Genomic DNA, 17632 nt, shown 5'->3' with positions numbered 1-17632 from the left:
AAATGCTTTTCACTCGTACTTGTAACATACTTTATCTTGTGCTGCGTCTATCTACAACTGTCTTAGCATGTATAGATGAAGGTTTAAAGAAATCATCCCAGACACTGAAGCCATTTTAAACTTCTTGTCCACCTTTTGAAAAGTTTTATTAAAAGATTAATTTAATTTGATATGGGAATGGATGGAAAAACTTTATTTCGCCCTGAATTAAAATACATGTATATAAAATATACATGTTGACGTGCCATTGAATGAAAAACGGTTTAATGAAAATGATATCGTAAAAAATGAATACATAAAATCTTTCCAGATTGTCATATTAAAACAATCAGTTAAATTACTGTTCCTAGAAGTAATTTTAATGCAAAGAAAGTTTCTTCCGGCAAATCCATAATGCATCTTTTATCATACGAAAATTGGGCATATTTAATAGGTCTCGCTGAACGACTAAATCTAAAACTCATGTATTCTAACATTTTGAGCAATAATTGACTTATGTCTTAACAACACTCTTTATTGATTTCACTTGCATAAGAAACCTCTACGGCGACATATCTTAGGCGTTTCGGGTAATCTTTTCTAATATAAACTTCTTCTAGTCTTTGCAATCCCCGATGGCCTGTTAGGTTTTATATAAAGCAAACCCATCGTGTGGGCAGGACACATAGTTTTCGCACAATCTTCAATACAGATCACCAAAATTATATTAAAAGAATGAAAAGATCAGTAATGATCAGCCGAATGACATATGCACAGAAAACATTTCATTCAATTTACTTTATCAGACGTTTTGGTAATCCAGTCTGAAAATGTTACTTAGACTACGCAATAAAGAAGAAAGTCGACTGAAGATCAGACGAGAGAGCCCCGACATCCGGAACCGTGGCATTCTGGGAACGGAAATGTATCCGGGATAATTTGTGCTTCTGTCGTGAATTCTAATCTCGCGTCTGATACACCATCAAAACTCACCTATTAAACAAGAACAAAAATGTCATTCATTGATCCGATAAATGCAAACCCAAAAAATATGAGCTTATATAGAATGAAAATTCAATCTGTGAATATTTATCTCAGTGCAGATATTGTCCTAAAACAGATTTCTTAAATTCTGGTGGCGAAAACTATTTTTGGATCTTTAGTTTATATTAAAATATTCCCTTATCATTTTCAAGAATGATATCAAATTATACTATTTTTAATGAACACAAAAATATCTCTTGCTTGATTTCATAAGATTTTTTCGAGGAACATTTGCAGTTATGACCATTTTATACCATAACTGATTTCCATTCCATTTTTTAATCCTTATTTGAATCGCTTGCAGCATAAAATCGTTCAGATTCATCAACAGAAGAGTTTCATAACTAGAGATCTGTTGATTCAAATCTTGCGATAAATTTGAAAATATCCCAAAATACACAACTGTGCAGTGTATTTATAGGCTACACAGACGGCAGATTTTCGGTTTTCTATATCGTTTAGTTTTTATCGGTATGCTTCCACAAATAACATGTATAAATATGTAAGTTTGTATTTCAAATTATATTTATGATTTGACTTATTTTTATGAACTAAAGGGTAATTTAAAGTAACAAAATAGATACACACAAGTTGAGGCAAAGAAAATCAATTCAGGGTTGAGGTACTCCGATCCTCAGATTCTGAAAATCAAGGATTGACTAATTGAAAATGCTCACAAAAGTTAATCATAATATATAGTTATTATATTTTCAAATTATGCTATTTTTCCAATTCAAATTTGATCAATTAACACATTTCAAAAATAAAAATCATAGGTATCCATTTTGAAGAAATTCCATATTTTTTATAAATAATGTACTTTAATTTCTTTTATTTACTTCTATCATTTTAAAATTCAAAGTGTATAAAGATTCCCATGTCATTGCAAAACTCCATAAATCACTTTTAATTTCATATTATTTGAGAAACATTGGTATCTATGGTTAGATTAAAATGAACATTAATTTCTTGATATATGTAATTCTAAAATGCTTTTACGCGGTAAAAATTTCAGCTTTTAATTAGACCTTTCTGAGAACTTCAAAGAACCTTGAAACACATTGAGAGGTATATAACGAAAATTGTTGCATGAAAAGTTTTAATTTTCAAGCTTTATTTTGAGACTTTTTGAATTAAATCATAAATTAAAGAGTTGTCCTTCCTGGCTGAGGATCGGAGTCCCTTAAAATTCATAAAATTCAATGAAATTAATTCTGAATCGAAGTTCACAGACTTTGTTAAAACTTTTTGAAAATAATGATGCCATCACTGCAATATAATAACATTCCTTTTTTTAAAACCAAATGTAACCTAATTAAACACAGAAAAAAGTGATTTACAATACATTCATTAAATCTAAATATCAGGGATTTCCTTTTATTTCCCGACACCAAAAATATGTTTAAAGGTTCCCACCATAAGGGAGGCAATCGAGAGTTTATTCCTGATTATTTTTAATATTCCCCACGTTATTTTACATCTCAAGTTCAAACTGATTACGCAAAACAATCTAATTATGAATTTAAGACACAAATTAATGCATGGAGAAACCCAAATCACTAAAAGCTGCAATGGAACAAACAACTATACCCAGGAACGACATTTTGATTCAGTTGCTGGGGTAAATCTATTTTTACTAGACAGGAAGTAAAACCGTACAAACACTGATTTATTGACCACTTTCTGTCTACTTCTGGAGGGATTACAAACTGAAGTCGCGTGGAACATCCAAACAGTCGTAGCCAAGTTATAAACCAATCGTTTATAAAAGTAAGTGTTGCATGATATCAAATTCAAGTGCCATTTCATACTTTATTTTCAAGAATTGTTTTGAGGACTGAGGGCTTTTATAAATTTAAAAACATCTCCCAATGAAGTTTTTATTGAATAAAAAGTCGTGTTTAGTTTTGAAACTTGTTTATTGCTTGGAAGAATACTCGTACTTAAAAATTGTATGCAACTGACATTGTGTTCCTATCACGTACATGTATTTTGTTTTTTGTTTTTTTTTTTTGAAAATTCAACGGACATACCCAGTATTGACAAAAATCTTTGACATTTTCAAAAGATTGTAACGTTTTCCAGCACCATGCGAACCACATAAAGTCGGTCTTTGATATATTAGACTTTTCACGTGGTACTGAAAGCTTGCTTTGATCTTGAAATTGGCTAACTTAAAAAGTAAGTCTCGTCTAGCCATTATATATAGAATAAAAAAAAAAAGAAAGAACATTGATAAGTTTTGACTTGTAGTCTTTCCTGCCTTGAACTTGACTTTTAAAAAAAAAATCAATTTTTCCCCGCTTATTTTTTTAAAATTACAACCGAGTTTTACCATGTTTATATACTTTTCCCAAAGCATCTTTTCACAGACGTTGCGCTCTTAAATTCTTTATCCGTTTTTTAAAAAAACGAACTTCATCCGTATTTGATGTTTAACATAAATGATAGGCGTTTTGCATCATTCAAATGCATAAATTTGAATGGGATATAAATGTATAATAAATTGCTTAATTAATATTGTTTCCTTTGTTATATTTTATTTCAATCTCTGACTTATTCATTTCCAGGATAAAACCTTTACTCTACATTTCTTTCATCCTCAGATGCCAACGGGTATCCGACGATGTGTTTCTTTTCTACATGGAAGAATGAAAAAATCGACGGTTAATTCTAAATGTGCTTTTACAGCCGACCCATGTTTCTTGGAAATGTTCAAGATTAAATTTGTGTTATTTGAAAGGAATATGTAAAGTATCTGAAACACAGCTATAATGATATAGTCAAATGTGCATACTTAATTAGAAAATCGGTTTTGTCTCAATTTATATTATCTTAGAGGTTAATGTGATTTGTTGTCTGATGCATATAATATCCGGTATCGACGCCTACGATTCTGCGAGGAGTTGCTGAAAAATGTGACACGATCCGTAGTTCTGCATTTTCCTTTTGGTAGATTTGATCTAAATACGAATAAAGGCTCTTTGTTTCGATAAAAATTAATATCTAAAGAAATCAGCGGCATTTATCTTTTATCTGTTCAACCACAAAGCAACATAAGTAATAATTAGCATTTGACCTCTTTAAGTCCGCTAAAATCAGAAAGGGTGCAAAATTGAAGACCTAGCTAAAAAATGAAAACACTTTTATTACAAAGTAATGATAAACTAGCTGTAAAGAACACTAGTTGTGTTGTAATATTAAAAAGGGCACATCAAAGTGGAGCAAATATCAAAGCTGCATTCGACATCGATCCCGTCACAGTTACGTCACTTCCGTTACACACATAAAGACAAACTAACCCACCCTCAACACATTAAATACGTTAATATGCCCCCCCCCCCCAACGTCGTTGCTAGAAAATAATGATTATCATTGTCATTCTTTCGCAGAAAACAGGCGACTGGCTTTTAAATCCAAGTCGATGGATTGCAGACGTCAATGAACCTGCTGTTAATTATCTTTTCCAGGAAATAATTTTCATATGAGAAGGTATATATCTGTATTCAACAGATGCATCGCATAATTGATGTTTTACATTTTAAATATGACTTCATAGCCAAACAAAAGTAGGAAAACAATTAATAAATATATTTTCTTTAATCGACAAAGCAAAAAACAATATAGTTTAATTTACATTTTTCGGGCACGAAAAGCGACATGTAGTGGAAATTTCTTTGTCATCTGTAAACTTACTTGTATAAAGAAAGCCAGCCAGCCCTGTGGCGGGTTATCATATTCTGCCACAAAAGTGTTGTTACCCTGAAATTAATCAGAAAAAAGTATCAGAGCAAGTGACATTGTATTTTTACATTGAAATACAAGGTAAATATATTGAAAATGGGTTTCTCGAGTTTCGACAGCATTAAATTCCATTCTCAGCACTCAATGAAATCAACAAATTTGTATAAATGGAAAATGGAAAATTTTGAAGTTACTATGCTATATAGAGAAACCAAGAGTTCCATTTTCACAGGCACTTGTTTTCTGAAATTCAGATAATATTGCGGGGTGAAATAAAATTGTAGATTTAGTTTAAAAATGTAGACATACACTTAAATTACACAAGGACTTCCATGCCAATTTCAATAGGCAAGTGTAAATTATTTACATGCATATTTGGCCTTCTAGAAACAGTTAAATTACGAGATTTGCATGCATATTATCCTGCAACATCATGATGGATTTATATGTTGCCAGAACAGGAGACAAATATTTTTTAACAGTCTCTGTCGTAACAGTCAAAAATTTTATTAAAGTCAACATTTCGCAATTCATATGTTTGATACATGGTTTCTGTTGGTAAATACAATCTTCCTTAATGTTGATCGACGTCTTTTTACTTGAATTGTTTGGCCTTAATTTCCACACTGATTTGTCTAATGATTTTTTTGTTTACCTGATCATGATGAGAAGTACCTGCAGAACTGTAGCTCTCTGCTTTAGAAAATGTGGATAGATCTGTCCGAATTTTCTCAAACAGAGAGCTACAGTTCTGCAGCTAGACGAAAAGCATTCGACGGGTTTGACGAATCGTTAAAAAACGCTTACTCCTCCATGGCACCTGATGGCACCTCTTTTTTGTGCTTAGTTTATAATTTGCATTTACTTTTAAGAAAGATCCGCGTTCGTTGTCTTCACATTTGTTCTGTACAATACAAATAGTTTATCATGCTAATTGCATTAACCCTTAAATTAAAATCTTTTGAGAGCAGAGGTTGGAGTTTCCTTAATTTTTTTTTTTCCTATAATTAACAAAGATTTTTATGGAAAAAAAACTTTGATTTAATCATATTGAATAATATGAAAGAGACATTACAGTCCGTCGCGTAACGTGTACGCAAATAGCTAAAGCCGGATGTCTCTGAATGGAATCGACTTTTATCGTCCTGGCCAATCACCAAAAATAAAATAAAATAAAATAGATAAGTCTAACACAGAACGAAATTAAAGTAAAAATGTAGTTGATTTAGTGTGATGTAATATCATTAAAAAATTGTACCGCTGTCATCTCAGTCTTACTTATTCGTTTATTACAAAAAAAACTGAAGTTCTACCTGATGGTATTCCACATACATTTTTAACTTCTATATGATATTGCTGATCCTTTCACAAAGCTATTTCGTTTTACTCAAAGTTTATTCATATATTCTGTGCTTTAAAATGTTTTTGGAATTTTAAGTATAGTTAATATATTTTCCCCTTAAAATAAATGTGTTTTGTTACCCTTAAATATATTTTTTAAAGATTTTCATTCTAAGTTGTATAAATATCCACTGAGTTTTTGAACATGGAGACTTTAAATTCGATTCTGAACTGTCCCAAAAAGATAAACAGTAAAAGTTGCTTAGTATAACGAGGAGAGATGGTATTTATGTATTTTTTTTTTTAAGTTTTAAAAAAGATTTCTTCTTCAATGGCAAAATTGAAATATTTGTGACTCCTGAAGAATTCAAATATTACGTAAAACAACCTCCAACGAAGAAGCCAATGTTCTTTTTTCTTTGTCAATAAATTTAGATTTTCATATGTGTTTGCTTTGAAATTATTTCCAATACTTTTATGTGCATCAGTTGCAGATATACGTGCATGCTGACACGGGTTTTCCTTTCTTTCTAATAAAAGAGAACCAAAAAAAATCGAATATCCAAGTTTAGATCCAGGGGATGGACAATATAGGCTTTTTTTTAATACTAGACAATGGATTTCCTTAATTTTAGTGTCAAGCCAATCCCTTCCTCATTAAAGTTCTCTTGTCTGCTTATCTCCCCGGATCTTGTATTGGTTTCATAGAGGAGATCCATTGATGTCAGCAGTGAAGAACTTAACCACACAACGGTCCTAAAGGCATGCAACACTGTCCACTGTTTCTACTAAATAATTCTGATTTCTTAAGTATCTTTTCTCTGCGTTCTGGAAAAAAACCTTGCCTTTTCAGGTTTTGTTTCTTGCCTTTTTCAGGTTTTGTTTCGTGCCTTTTTCAGGTTTTGTATTTTAGAGTCTGCGGTTGTCTCTGAGAATATTATCACTAGATTTCAGGGAATAAGTCTGCATGCATCTGATTGTCTGCATTATCGATGTCATCAAAGCGCAGACGAATTTTGCAGTTTGTTACAAGATGAAATAAAGAAAATTGGAGAATAAAAACATCTAAGTCTGAGACCTCTCGGCGACAACGTTTTCTAAAGTGCATGTATTGCAAATTAACTTTTTAACGATCTTAGTGTATTGAATTTAAAGTTAAATACAAAATTCACAATTTTTATGTTTATGTTTATACATGAAATAAACATGCAGCAAAATATTTTGATTGCTTGAATAATGAATATTTGAAAATTTAAAACCCAGTTAGTCTAATGAGTCTTAAGTGTGTGAAAATATATGAACATATAGTAACAGTATAAAACTTTGGTGTAACCATGGGGACAGACCTGTACAGTCATTTTTTGCAATATTAGAGAGTGATATAAAGACAGATAATTTTAAATTAATAAACAATTGGTGTGCATTATCGTAAGGTGGAAGAGCTTGTGTTTGGATGTTTTTATTATTAATCCTGAACTCACCAGTTCTTGTGCTCTGTCGTTGAACCAAATAACGGGGTGAGGATAGGGTTTTCTGGGATCGTCAGAGGAGGCTACCAGCAGTCTGAAGTCACGCCTTAATTAAAAGTGGGAATCAAATTTACTAAATTTTAACTCCTCGACTAAATTTCATTTCAAAAAATAGGAGAAACGATAAATGATAAATTTATCGCTGTTATACAGTTTGATTTGCATTAAAGTTAGATCTCTGGTCAAACCCGGTAATTCTAAAACTTTTTTTGAAAGGTAAGTAATAAAACTTGATGTGTCATTTCTTAAAGGTGGTCTTTGTAGAACGTTTCAACTCAGTGCGTAATACATGTATATTGCAGAATACTAATTAACACACTTTGAACTCATTTTAAGACTATATGAACGGTATTTTAGATGCTGGGATTTGTAGTTCAGATTTGACACTTGATGTTTTATTGATATGCTGTACCTTTTCCCGTCTATAGTCCTCGCGTAATAAACGTCCACTGTTTTGGGCCTCCTGTCGGTCATTAGAGTGATCTTTCCGCCATTTTTTGTCTGAATTTTAAAAAGTTTTTTTTTCATAAACGATTTCTTTCTCTTCATAAAACTCAATTCAATGTTTAATTGAAGAATTCAGTACTTACAAATTCCCTCTTCCAAGTCATTTTAGGAAACGGTGTTCCCTACAAAGTACAAACTTATGAAATATGTAACAACATGCATCAGATGTCACATTCATACATAATACAGGTATCTGCATGCGTCTGTTTATAAAAAAAAAAAAACAACACTTTTTTGTGCTTTTAATATTTTGTATGTTTGCATCTTTTGTTTTGTTTTTGTTTTTTTGTTTTTTTTTGACATTGTTTTATACATATATTTTCATCTAAATGTTCAGGTCTGATGTCCTTTTCGGTGAACAGGGCTGCTGATTTAATGCCATCAAGTGGACTGTAATCAATTTTAGCTGCATAACCAAAATCAAAAGACCCCCACAAAGTTTTCGTTTTATGGATCTTCAAAAGTTTGGAAAATAACATGTATTTTCGTAATTCAGTCATGCAGTACATGTAACAGTACCTATTTAATACGTAAATAAACTTTAAAAGATGCATATTTTAATTTTCACTGATTAAACTTTTATGTAATTCAGAAAAAGATGTGTATACCAAAGGACTACTGAAAGGTTAAAAGTAGTGTTCAAATTAGCGTGAAATAAAGTACGAAATAAATAGTGATTAGTTATTGTAATTAAGGAATTCAAGTACAATTTACTTTGGCAATAATTTCTAGACACAATCAACGGTGCGTTTTATGTATAGAAGTACAGAAGTACGCATTTAAACGACTTTTTTGAATAATAGATATACAACTTCACGAGCACGATCAAATAGAATCATTTAAGACTTTGTTCCATTGTATTTAAGGAAACACGTGCATAATTCCCTGTATATTACGCTTTTGGATTTCTACATGCGTGACATGGAGTAGAAGTTAGCATCTAACCAGTAGCGATTTTAATGAATTAGTTTTCTGCAAGTGATGTTTAGGAGTAACGCGCATTTTTTGCGAATTTCCACTAAATGTATATGTGGTAAATTTTAAAAAGATCATTTTTCCCCTCAACAGAGTTTATCGAACCTTGTATCCCTTTGATAAACGTTGATTCTGAGTTACATATCTTCGTTCGAAAAATTAAATACACTATATAACTTTGATGTAATTTATACATGTATTTATACTTTCCCCCCAAGTCTCTTGAAAGACCCATATAGAGTAAAAGAAAACAATTTAAGCTAATTCAGAGAATCTGTGTTTCCCACTTCAGGAAAAAGGTAGATCTAAATTGGGGGGTTGGGGGCAAAGATACTTGACATATCGTCAGAAAATAATCAAAAGTTTTACACAGACAGAAAAAACGAATTTACGACCTTGACCTTTTCACCTCAAAATAAATGAGGGTCTATCTTAAGCCTTTGGGAGTTGTGGTATATAAGTCCATTACAAAAGCTCAAATGCTTCTCAATATATCAAGCGGAAACAAAAGTTTTTAAACAATCAGATTGTGTGATTTTATGACCTCGACCTTTGAACCACAAAATCAATAACGTCTTCTTTAGGCCACGGGAAGTTTTTTTATGTAAAATTTCATTGCAAAAGTTCAACATCTTCTCGAAATATCTTGCAGAAAAGAATGTGTTACAGAAAGACAGACAGACCAACATTCAATGAAATCGAGGGAAATAATCGTTTATGTAAATGTTTATTGTACTCACGGTAACTGATTGCAGGAAAAATGCTCGTAAAGAAAACATAAGACTGGTTTCATGTCCTGCGCAACTATGTTCAGCGTTTGGTAGTTTTCTGTGAAAAGATATATGGGAATATCATTGGCAGTTTGAGATCCCTAAAGGGAAAAGCAGACTGGAAAACGTTAAATTCGTTGTGTATTTCAGATATATGTACCTGAGATATTTAGGCCCTTGCAGTTGATCGAAGTAATAATAAGCATCGTCTGGTTGGAAAAATTCATCACCGCCAGTGGTTATAATAAACTTGTCTATGTTCTTATATCTATCATTGTATGCTGAAAGAACACAAATAGTATTTGAAAGTAACTTGCAATGCTGCAATGAATGTTCTTTGTAAACTGTGTAGGATTGCATAAGCTACATCTGTTTTTGTTTGACACAACACCCAAAATAAATAATGATCAGAAAGGAACCAGAAAGTTTTAATTACTTGCTTCCAATCCCTTTGATTTAATAAAATAATTTCAAAACAAGAAATGATTTGAGAGTAAATTACAGAGAGGATCAATGATCGCCGCCATTTTGGACACAGCCTCGCTGTCGAGCTCAGCGGTGATGTTGACGTCGAGGTAATCGTCAAAAGCGAAGGTCCAGCCTCCTAAGTTTCTGTACATGTGATGAAGATTCTATCAAAAATATTGAACAAATGAAATGGTGGCGTGATTTACAAAAGATTACATGAAATTATTGATTGATTGTTTGTATGTTGTTTTATGTCCCGTTCAGAAAGGATGAAATAAAGTTAAAAATTTTAAAAATGCTTTTTGAATTGAACGATATTACTTTAAAGTATGGGATTCGGTACATGTAAGTTTCAAACACTATTTACTTTAACCATGTTTAATAAGTCCAGAACAATCGGTGCCATGGCAACCACTCTTTTGTCAACTGCCGCCGTGGTCCACGTGGTCCAGCCTCTCTATCAAGCAGAAATAAAGAAATCAATCCTCAACATCGGAACCCCTCTCAGGGCTCTCACCATCATGTTCAATTTTGAATCTGCTTTTCGGGCACTTCCTCACAATAGTCCTACTTATCTCTGAATAATCATACGTTAATTTATTTATCCCAATCCATAAAAGAGTACATATATGTATATTTCGGTTTTGAAGCAAGTAATTGACTGCAAAGTTATAATTATCAGAATTATAAGATACCTGCCTTAGATGCACCAGAAATAAAAAACTTTTCAACCTTGTTTCCCAACTTCGCTTTTACAAAATTTTGTATAGTATCCATGGCACGAACAGCTGCCTAAAAACGAAAAAAAATGTATCCAAAATACTCGTAAGTTTAAAAAAGTCAAACATTAAGTTTATTATGAGTGTACTATCATCTACTCTATACTTTTGTCATGGGCATGCGCAGTAGTATTTCTGGGTCAGACGTGTTCTCGATGAATTTCTTCCACGTCCAAGCGATAACAGCGTCTTCTTTCCTCCTTTTCTTTTCGGGGTCGTCCTTTAATGAAAGGGATAATGTATAACATATCTATTCATTCAGTCCATATTACATGTAAACCTTGACTGCTTATACATAAAGTATGGAGAGGGTATTTCAGGGTACTAGTATTGCATGCCTGTTGCACCATCTATTCAGTTTTCTGAATAAATCTTGTCGAAGTGATGAAAGGGATTAATATCAATTTTGTTATCAACTAAGTACATGTATATTTTAACAGTCACTCTTAATAAATAAAGCATATGGGTAAAAATCGATGTTTATCGCCATTCATACACATATTTTTCTCCGCCTGAAATAAGGCGAAGCTAGTCATTTTCATCGTTATCGTTATTATATAACCTAATTATTGGTTAACCTGGTATTGCAGCTAGTGAGTAAATTTAAAGCGATTGTTCATATAAACACTGATAAAATATTGGAGACATGAGAAGGTTAGTGAAATTCCAGACACTAATTGCGCTGTCAGATATAAGTGATGTGCCAGGTCAAAGCCAGAAATGTCAAGGGCATTTGACATAATTATTTAGACCTTGACTCTATTTACAAAAAAAATTAACATTTTATGCTTACTCCAGCTGTATGGTCTGAAATGTCAGTCCAAAAGGTTTTACATATGTAGTATGGTTTTGTGGGAACGTATTATAAATGCGAAGTGTCATTTTTAATATCTTGTGATCTTACTTTAAAGGAAATCGGTTTTCAGAAGAAGGAAACCAGATCCTACCTTACTGCTTCAAGGCAGATCTATGTATATATATCTATGTTAATACTTTTGGTCTCCTTTCATTAAATGTCTATGCAAGTCGTAAAATGAATTAGAGTTTATTACGTTAAATTAATAATTTAATTAATGTGTATTTTCAAATTAAAAATATTTTCTTCGTTGTCAGCCCAGGTTGTGCACATTTCAACATAGGAATTGGTTGAGCTTTTGGTATTCTATTGAAGCTTTTACCTTAAAAACGATGGGCTGATTTGGAATCATTTGCAGATCAGCACCGATTGTACAAGCGCTGACAGCCATCACAGTCGTCAATGCCACGAAATTATTTGTAATCTTTGGAGGACTGAAATTATTCAATAAATATAGAAAACATTATGCAGAGTTTAGCAAAAAGTGCACAAATTTCTTAAGCTCATTATTTATTAATAATAACGTGATTTTAGCATTTTTGGAAAATAAGCAAGTTTTATTATTTACAGTAATAGGAGTAAAACAAATACTGTCAGAGGTATTTATAAAGCTTTCTTGGAGGGATGATAGTTCAAATTGACCTTTAGTTAAAAAACTTCGACTTGCATCCAACTTTCATCATAACTTTCAAACGTATATATGAAATCTCAGTGATGTTAAGTAAAAAAAAAATGTTAAATAAAAGGTCGACACAAACACCAATTAATTAAGTAACATTCCCCTATCTTCAAAGCAAGGGCATAAAAATTTATTCAGTCTCAAGGTATATATTTTTATATACCCGTCAGTATTGCTTCCTCCGTCGATGAGCATGAAGGCGGCCTGTGTGTAGTTGATTTTGTCCGGGATGGTCACAGTCAGGTAATGCCACCAGATCGGATGATCTGTTTCTGCCTCTGTATCAATGTAAGACCAGGGAAAGTTTACATTCTAACGGCATCTTAACAAAATTTATCAATATTACTCTGTTGAGTATTAGTTCTACTGTCAGAGACCCAGAGGAGCTTGTGCGATAGTAACGTCCGTCTGTAAATATTTTTTTTTCAAAACGCTTCTCCTCCTACAACAGAAATATGCAACTGTTTCAACAACCCATTCCCTGTTATGTCCTAAGCACAAGAACGTGTGGACACACTCCCCAATGTTCAGCCCCGAGGCTTGTTTGACATTTCCTTGCAAACTATACGTTTTATTCATTATATACTAGAACTTATTTCTCTATTATAAAGTAAAGAGGTGCATTTTGTATAGAACAATAATTTTGCATTTCTCAACGATTTTCTCTACGGAATACACATTATGAATAAATTGATTATAAATATAATTCTTGAAGAAATGTCCAACAAGCCCCTGGGGTTGAACTGAGAGGGGGTCTGTCCATGAACCTGTGGTCTTCGGGTCTAAGTTGAACAAATAATACACTTTTCCATTTCAAGATCAACGTGCACATGTATAGGAAAGACAAATTTAATGCTTAAACAATTATGTTTGTAATGTAATTAAACAAATGTTGAGGGTTTTTTCTTCCTCTCAAAAATCATAAACTGTGCAGAATTCTCGGTGCTTGATGAAAGTGACACTTTGAACGCCAACCCCCTACCTTTTAAGACGTTTGAATTATTTACCATAGATTACTTTTCTATGACCAATTAACAATATCCCGAAACATTAAATTAAAAAAATATTTATTATATAAGAAAAGATAAGATTTATTAATATCAATTTGGAGCCCATCAGGGCATACAAGTAAAGATAAAAACATACAAGAAGAAATTCAAAATTGATAGTAGAACTAACAGAAGATAAATGATGATACAGCAGTTGGGGATTACAACATATATAATCGACATATATATATATATATATATATATATATATATATATATATATATATATATATATATATATATATTTTTTAAAATTCATTTTATATTGAAGGTCTTGTAATTGTATATTTCTAACTACATTTAAGGTCTTGTAATTGTATATTTCAAATATGAAAAAAAAAACAACAAATAATTCGAATCAGCCAAAGGGGTGCGAAGAAAAAGGAAATGGGAATCCTGTCCTTAGAACTGTAAATAAATTCACGTTATCTGACAAATTGATAGTTATCAAAATAAGATAATTAATATTCAAACAGTCCTGAGATATTAAGACTCAGTTTTTAAGTACACTAGGCATTTCAACGTCCAATTTAATTAATTTTAATGAATGCATTTTATGAATGAATACTATACTTACCAGTTTTCCATTTTTGTGAGGTCATATTTAAGATATACATTGTATATTCAGGTCCTCGGTAGGACCCGATCTCTGAGTATTTATAATGGGGGTCGGGACGGTTCACATAATCGTCCAGGGGCGTGGCCTGCAGAAAAACCACAGATGAGGCGGCAACGGTCATCCATATCCACATAGTGAAGAAATCCTTAATGATGGAGGGGGGTAGATCCACCTTAATCTAAGTCATTTGATTGTCTTGTGACCTAATAATCACAAATCGAGATATCCTCCGCAGTGAGGACATTTTGAGCACTTTCCTGATAAACCCCTTCATCGTGATAGGAGGGAAAGCATCTATAGGTGTCGGATGATATCGTTAAAAATTGAAGTTCCTTAATTATTTATCCCCATATACATTCCATTTTAAGAGACTTCCTGTTTCTGACATTGGTAGCTTAAGCATTGGCTGAAAGACAACCGGTCTCAGTGGTAAATCACCCTTAACGATGTAAATAAATTCCTTGTACAATAAAAAAAAAGTACTGTTTTTGACATGATTATAATGTACACTGACAAGTTTAAATGTAGGGTAAGCATAAATAGATTCAGAATTTAAAAGTAAAATATAATTGGTTTGCTCATGTGCAGAACAGAACTTAAAACTTCCTGTTGTGTTTTTACTAATAAATGTTCCTCTTATCTACAAGTATACATGTACAACGCTCAATTTCTATTTCCTTGTTGTTGTTTTTTTTTGGGGGGGGGGGGCTAAAAGTTGAAAGTTCTGGATTTTAATGCAATTCATTGAATTGAAAGTGCAAATTCCCTTTTCAAGAAGATCTTGGTGTGTTTATTTTTTTATTATTTAATATTTAATTCATTAAGTTCATTAAAACATTCATTTATCAATGCAGTTGTTAAAATTAACCCCTTTATTTATTGGTGAGTCATCTTTAGATATTGTAAATTAATGGTCTTTGAGAATTTAAATATATAAGTCACAGGAAAATTCAAGTTTATCAAATAATATAAACACACCTTTAAAATATGAACATTTAGATTTAGATTCATGAACTCTCATATACTTTTAAATATATTACATTCAAAGTTTAAAATTTGAGTTTAAACTTATCTAATACCTATCAGATAGTTTTAGATATAAGATATAAGTTTAAAGTTTATAGATTTAAACTTTTAATGTAACAAATACAATGTATATCTGTATACATGCATATTTAGCAAGACGCATGCACGGATCTAGGGGGTGGGGGGGGGGGGGGGGGGGGAATTTGCAGTTATTAAATGTATATAGTAAACAAAGTAAAGGTGACATTGGACCCTCCTAGAGAACGGACACCCCTCCTCGAAGGATGGATCTATGTAATAATGGTATGAATAGTCATTAGCATGAAAGCTTTGAAAGTCCTCCCTCCCTCCCCCAACGAAATAGGTTTTTACAGGGAAAATGACTTGTGGTTTTGTTTTCTTTTTGTTTTTGTATTTTGCTTGTCAGTCAAGAAATTCTGGGTTGGATTTTCTTTTTGACGGGGGTGGACCCCCCTGGAAAAAATTCTGGATCTGCGCCTGAAAACGTACTCCTTTTCGACGCGCTACGTTTGAAGTACATATAACAGTTCCCGAGGAGAAAGAAAGTGGGAATTTTGTAAGGTGGAAGAAAATACTGATAAGTTCCATAGAAGGGAATATAAGTAATTAAAAATGTCCGCATTAAAAATATATATATATTCATATAGCAAAGCAATACATAACAAAGTCGCCATGTCTGAAGGAATTGTGAATTTAAAAATATTAAAAATTAAAATATTTTGAAATTCCATTATTGATCAAGAAGTAACTGTCCAATGTAAAAAATGCATGCTTCGCATATTTCTATAAAATAAAAACAAAAATATATAGCGTGTATTAATTAGGGATGTATATAAACAAAGGTATGCATTGACCTTTTAAAAATAGAAAATACACACGAGATTACACGAGAATATTGCTTTTTTAAGTGTAAGGATTTGAGACAAGTAAGCATGTTCAGACAATCAGTGAATATAAATCGGGTTTGACATTCATTAATATAACTATTTTCCCAGAATGCATTGCGAACCAAATAGTTTCAAAATGGAGCACATAGCAATGAATGTTGTGCTCTCTGGCTAAAATATTTCCTTTATTTTCAGCATGTAAGTGATATATGCTCGACTTTTAATTATTTTTATGATCATTAACCCTATTTTGAACATGTGCCTTATATAATGTCATTTTTGGTCAGGAAAACAGGGGTTATAATTCTTGTTTCCAAGCAAGCGATTTCATTAAAATTTATTTAGTTTTGATGTATAAACAAGTTTCATACATGCATTGCCCTTGATACAAAAAAGTCACAATAAAAATTGTTTTTAAATGAAGTCTGGTTTAGAATTGTGAGAAAAAACTTCAGCATTTCTAAAAATGTATTTTAGAGACAGTCTCACAGACATTGTAAACAGACCCAATCAATTCATGGAACCCTAGGAAAGTTCCGAAACTATTTTATCATCAGTCTGACCAGTCAGCTCATGACATATTTATGTTATCATATATCAGCCATGCAGTATGAGAGAGAAGAGTTTAATAATTTCATTTTGAAATTGAGAAATTAAGAAAAGAAATTTGTCATGTCTAACAACTTTACCGGTGTATCTGTATCTGTATTGTTACATCACAGTAACCATACTTGCCAACCTCCAGCATGTAAAAATGGTATGAGTTGGTAATGAAATAAAACAACATAATTACCATGATTAAATTTTATTATAATATACAAAGTATTTGTCCTCTTTGAAAAAGGATTTAATTTACTATGCAAAAAAATTCATATATAATTTGATTTAATTTACATGTTAAAAATGAATAAATATTTCTTTGACCTGTAGTATATAAGTGTGCATTTTTTTTAAAGCCTTTTCACATGTTTCAGTTTCTGCTAAATTTGAAAGTGACTTTCAGTTTTGGTTATTTTTCCTCTCTATTAACTAATTAACTACTGTAATATGTTTTAAATGTGAAGTTAGGCATTTTTTTTAACAAATGTTTTTTTTCCCCAAGTGCAATGAATCAGAAAGTGTGTTTGGTTCAGTTCTTTCCCTGATAAGGATTAGAAATTGACAAATTTTATTGTCAAAACAACACCCAGTTAATTGTTTACAGCAAATTTTAGTAGAGAAATGTTGATATGAATGGTGATGAGCTATTTAGAATAAGCAGTGGGTAAAAGCAAAATGGTTGATTTCTCCAAAAACGTGTAGCATTCCTGTTCATTATGCTAATGTGTAACTCATGTCTTTGTCAATCAAGTGATTTCC

At 31.9% G+C, this 17632-nt stretch overlaps 1 protein-coding gene across 1 annotated transcript; it reads right to left on the bottom strand.

The window, feature by feature from the left end:
• Nucleotides 1-238: 238 nt before the first annotated feature.
• LOC134281592 (autocrine proliferation repressor protein A-like) lies at nucleotides 239-14767 on the bottom strand. The gene is made up of 14 exons (XM_062764030.1): nucleotides 14298-14767; nucleotides 12835-12949; nucleotides 12315-12426; nucleotides 11243-11356; nucleotides 11053-11149; nucleotides 10725-10810; nucleotides 10392-10521; nucleotides 10050-10170; nucleotides 9860-9947; nucleotides 8228-8266; nucleotides 8050-8138; nucleotides 7590-7683; nucleotides 4720-4785; nucleotides 239-972 (listed from the first exon to the last, which is right to left on the bottom strand). The coding sequence occupies exons 1-14, from the start codon at nucleotides 14470-14472 to the stop codon at nucleotides 853-855; spliced, it is 1446 nt and encodes a 481-aa protein (XP_062620014.1). The 5' UTR covers nucleotides 14473-14767; the 3' UTR covers nucleotides 239-852.
• Between the last annotated feature and the right edge of the window lie 2865 nt (nucleotides 14768-17632).

This window comes from Saccostrea cucullata, unplaced genomic scaffold (assembly GCF_032062105.1).
Source record: "Saccostrea cucullata isolate Sc308-1 unplaced genomic scaffold, CSIRO_AGI_Scuc_v1 ctg66, whole genome shotgun sequence".
In the NCBI taxonomy this organism is placed as follows: Eukaryota; Metazoa; Mollusca; class Bivalvia; order Ostreida; family Ostreidae; genus Saccostrea; species Saccostrea cuccullata.
This window is presented reverse-complemented; position numbering and strand designations above follow the sequence as displayed.

Coding starts and splice junctions, on each gene's coding strand:
- LOC134281592 (XM_062764030.1), bottom strand. CDS start 14,472: ATGTGGATATGGATGACCGTTGCCGCCTCATCTGTGGTTTTTCTGCAG. Junction 10,811..11,052: donor TTCTGGTGCATCTAAGGCAG/GTATCTTATAAT, acceptor CTTGATAGAGAG/GCTGGACCACGTGGACCACG. Junction 4,786..7,589: donor ACGACAGAGCACAAGAACTG/GTGAGTTCAGGA, acceptor GATTAATTTCAG/GGTAACAACACTTTTGTGGC.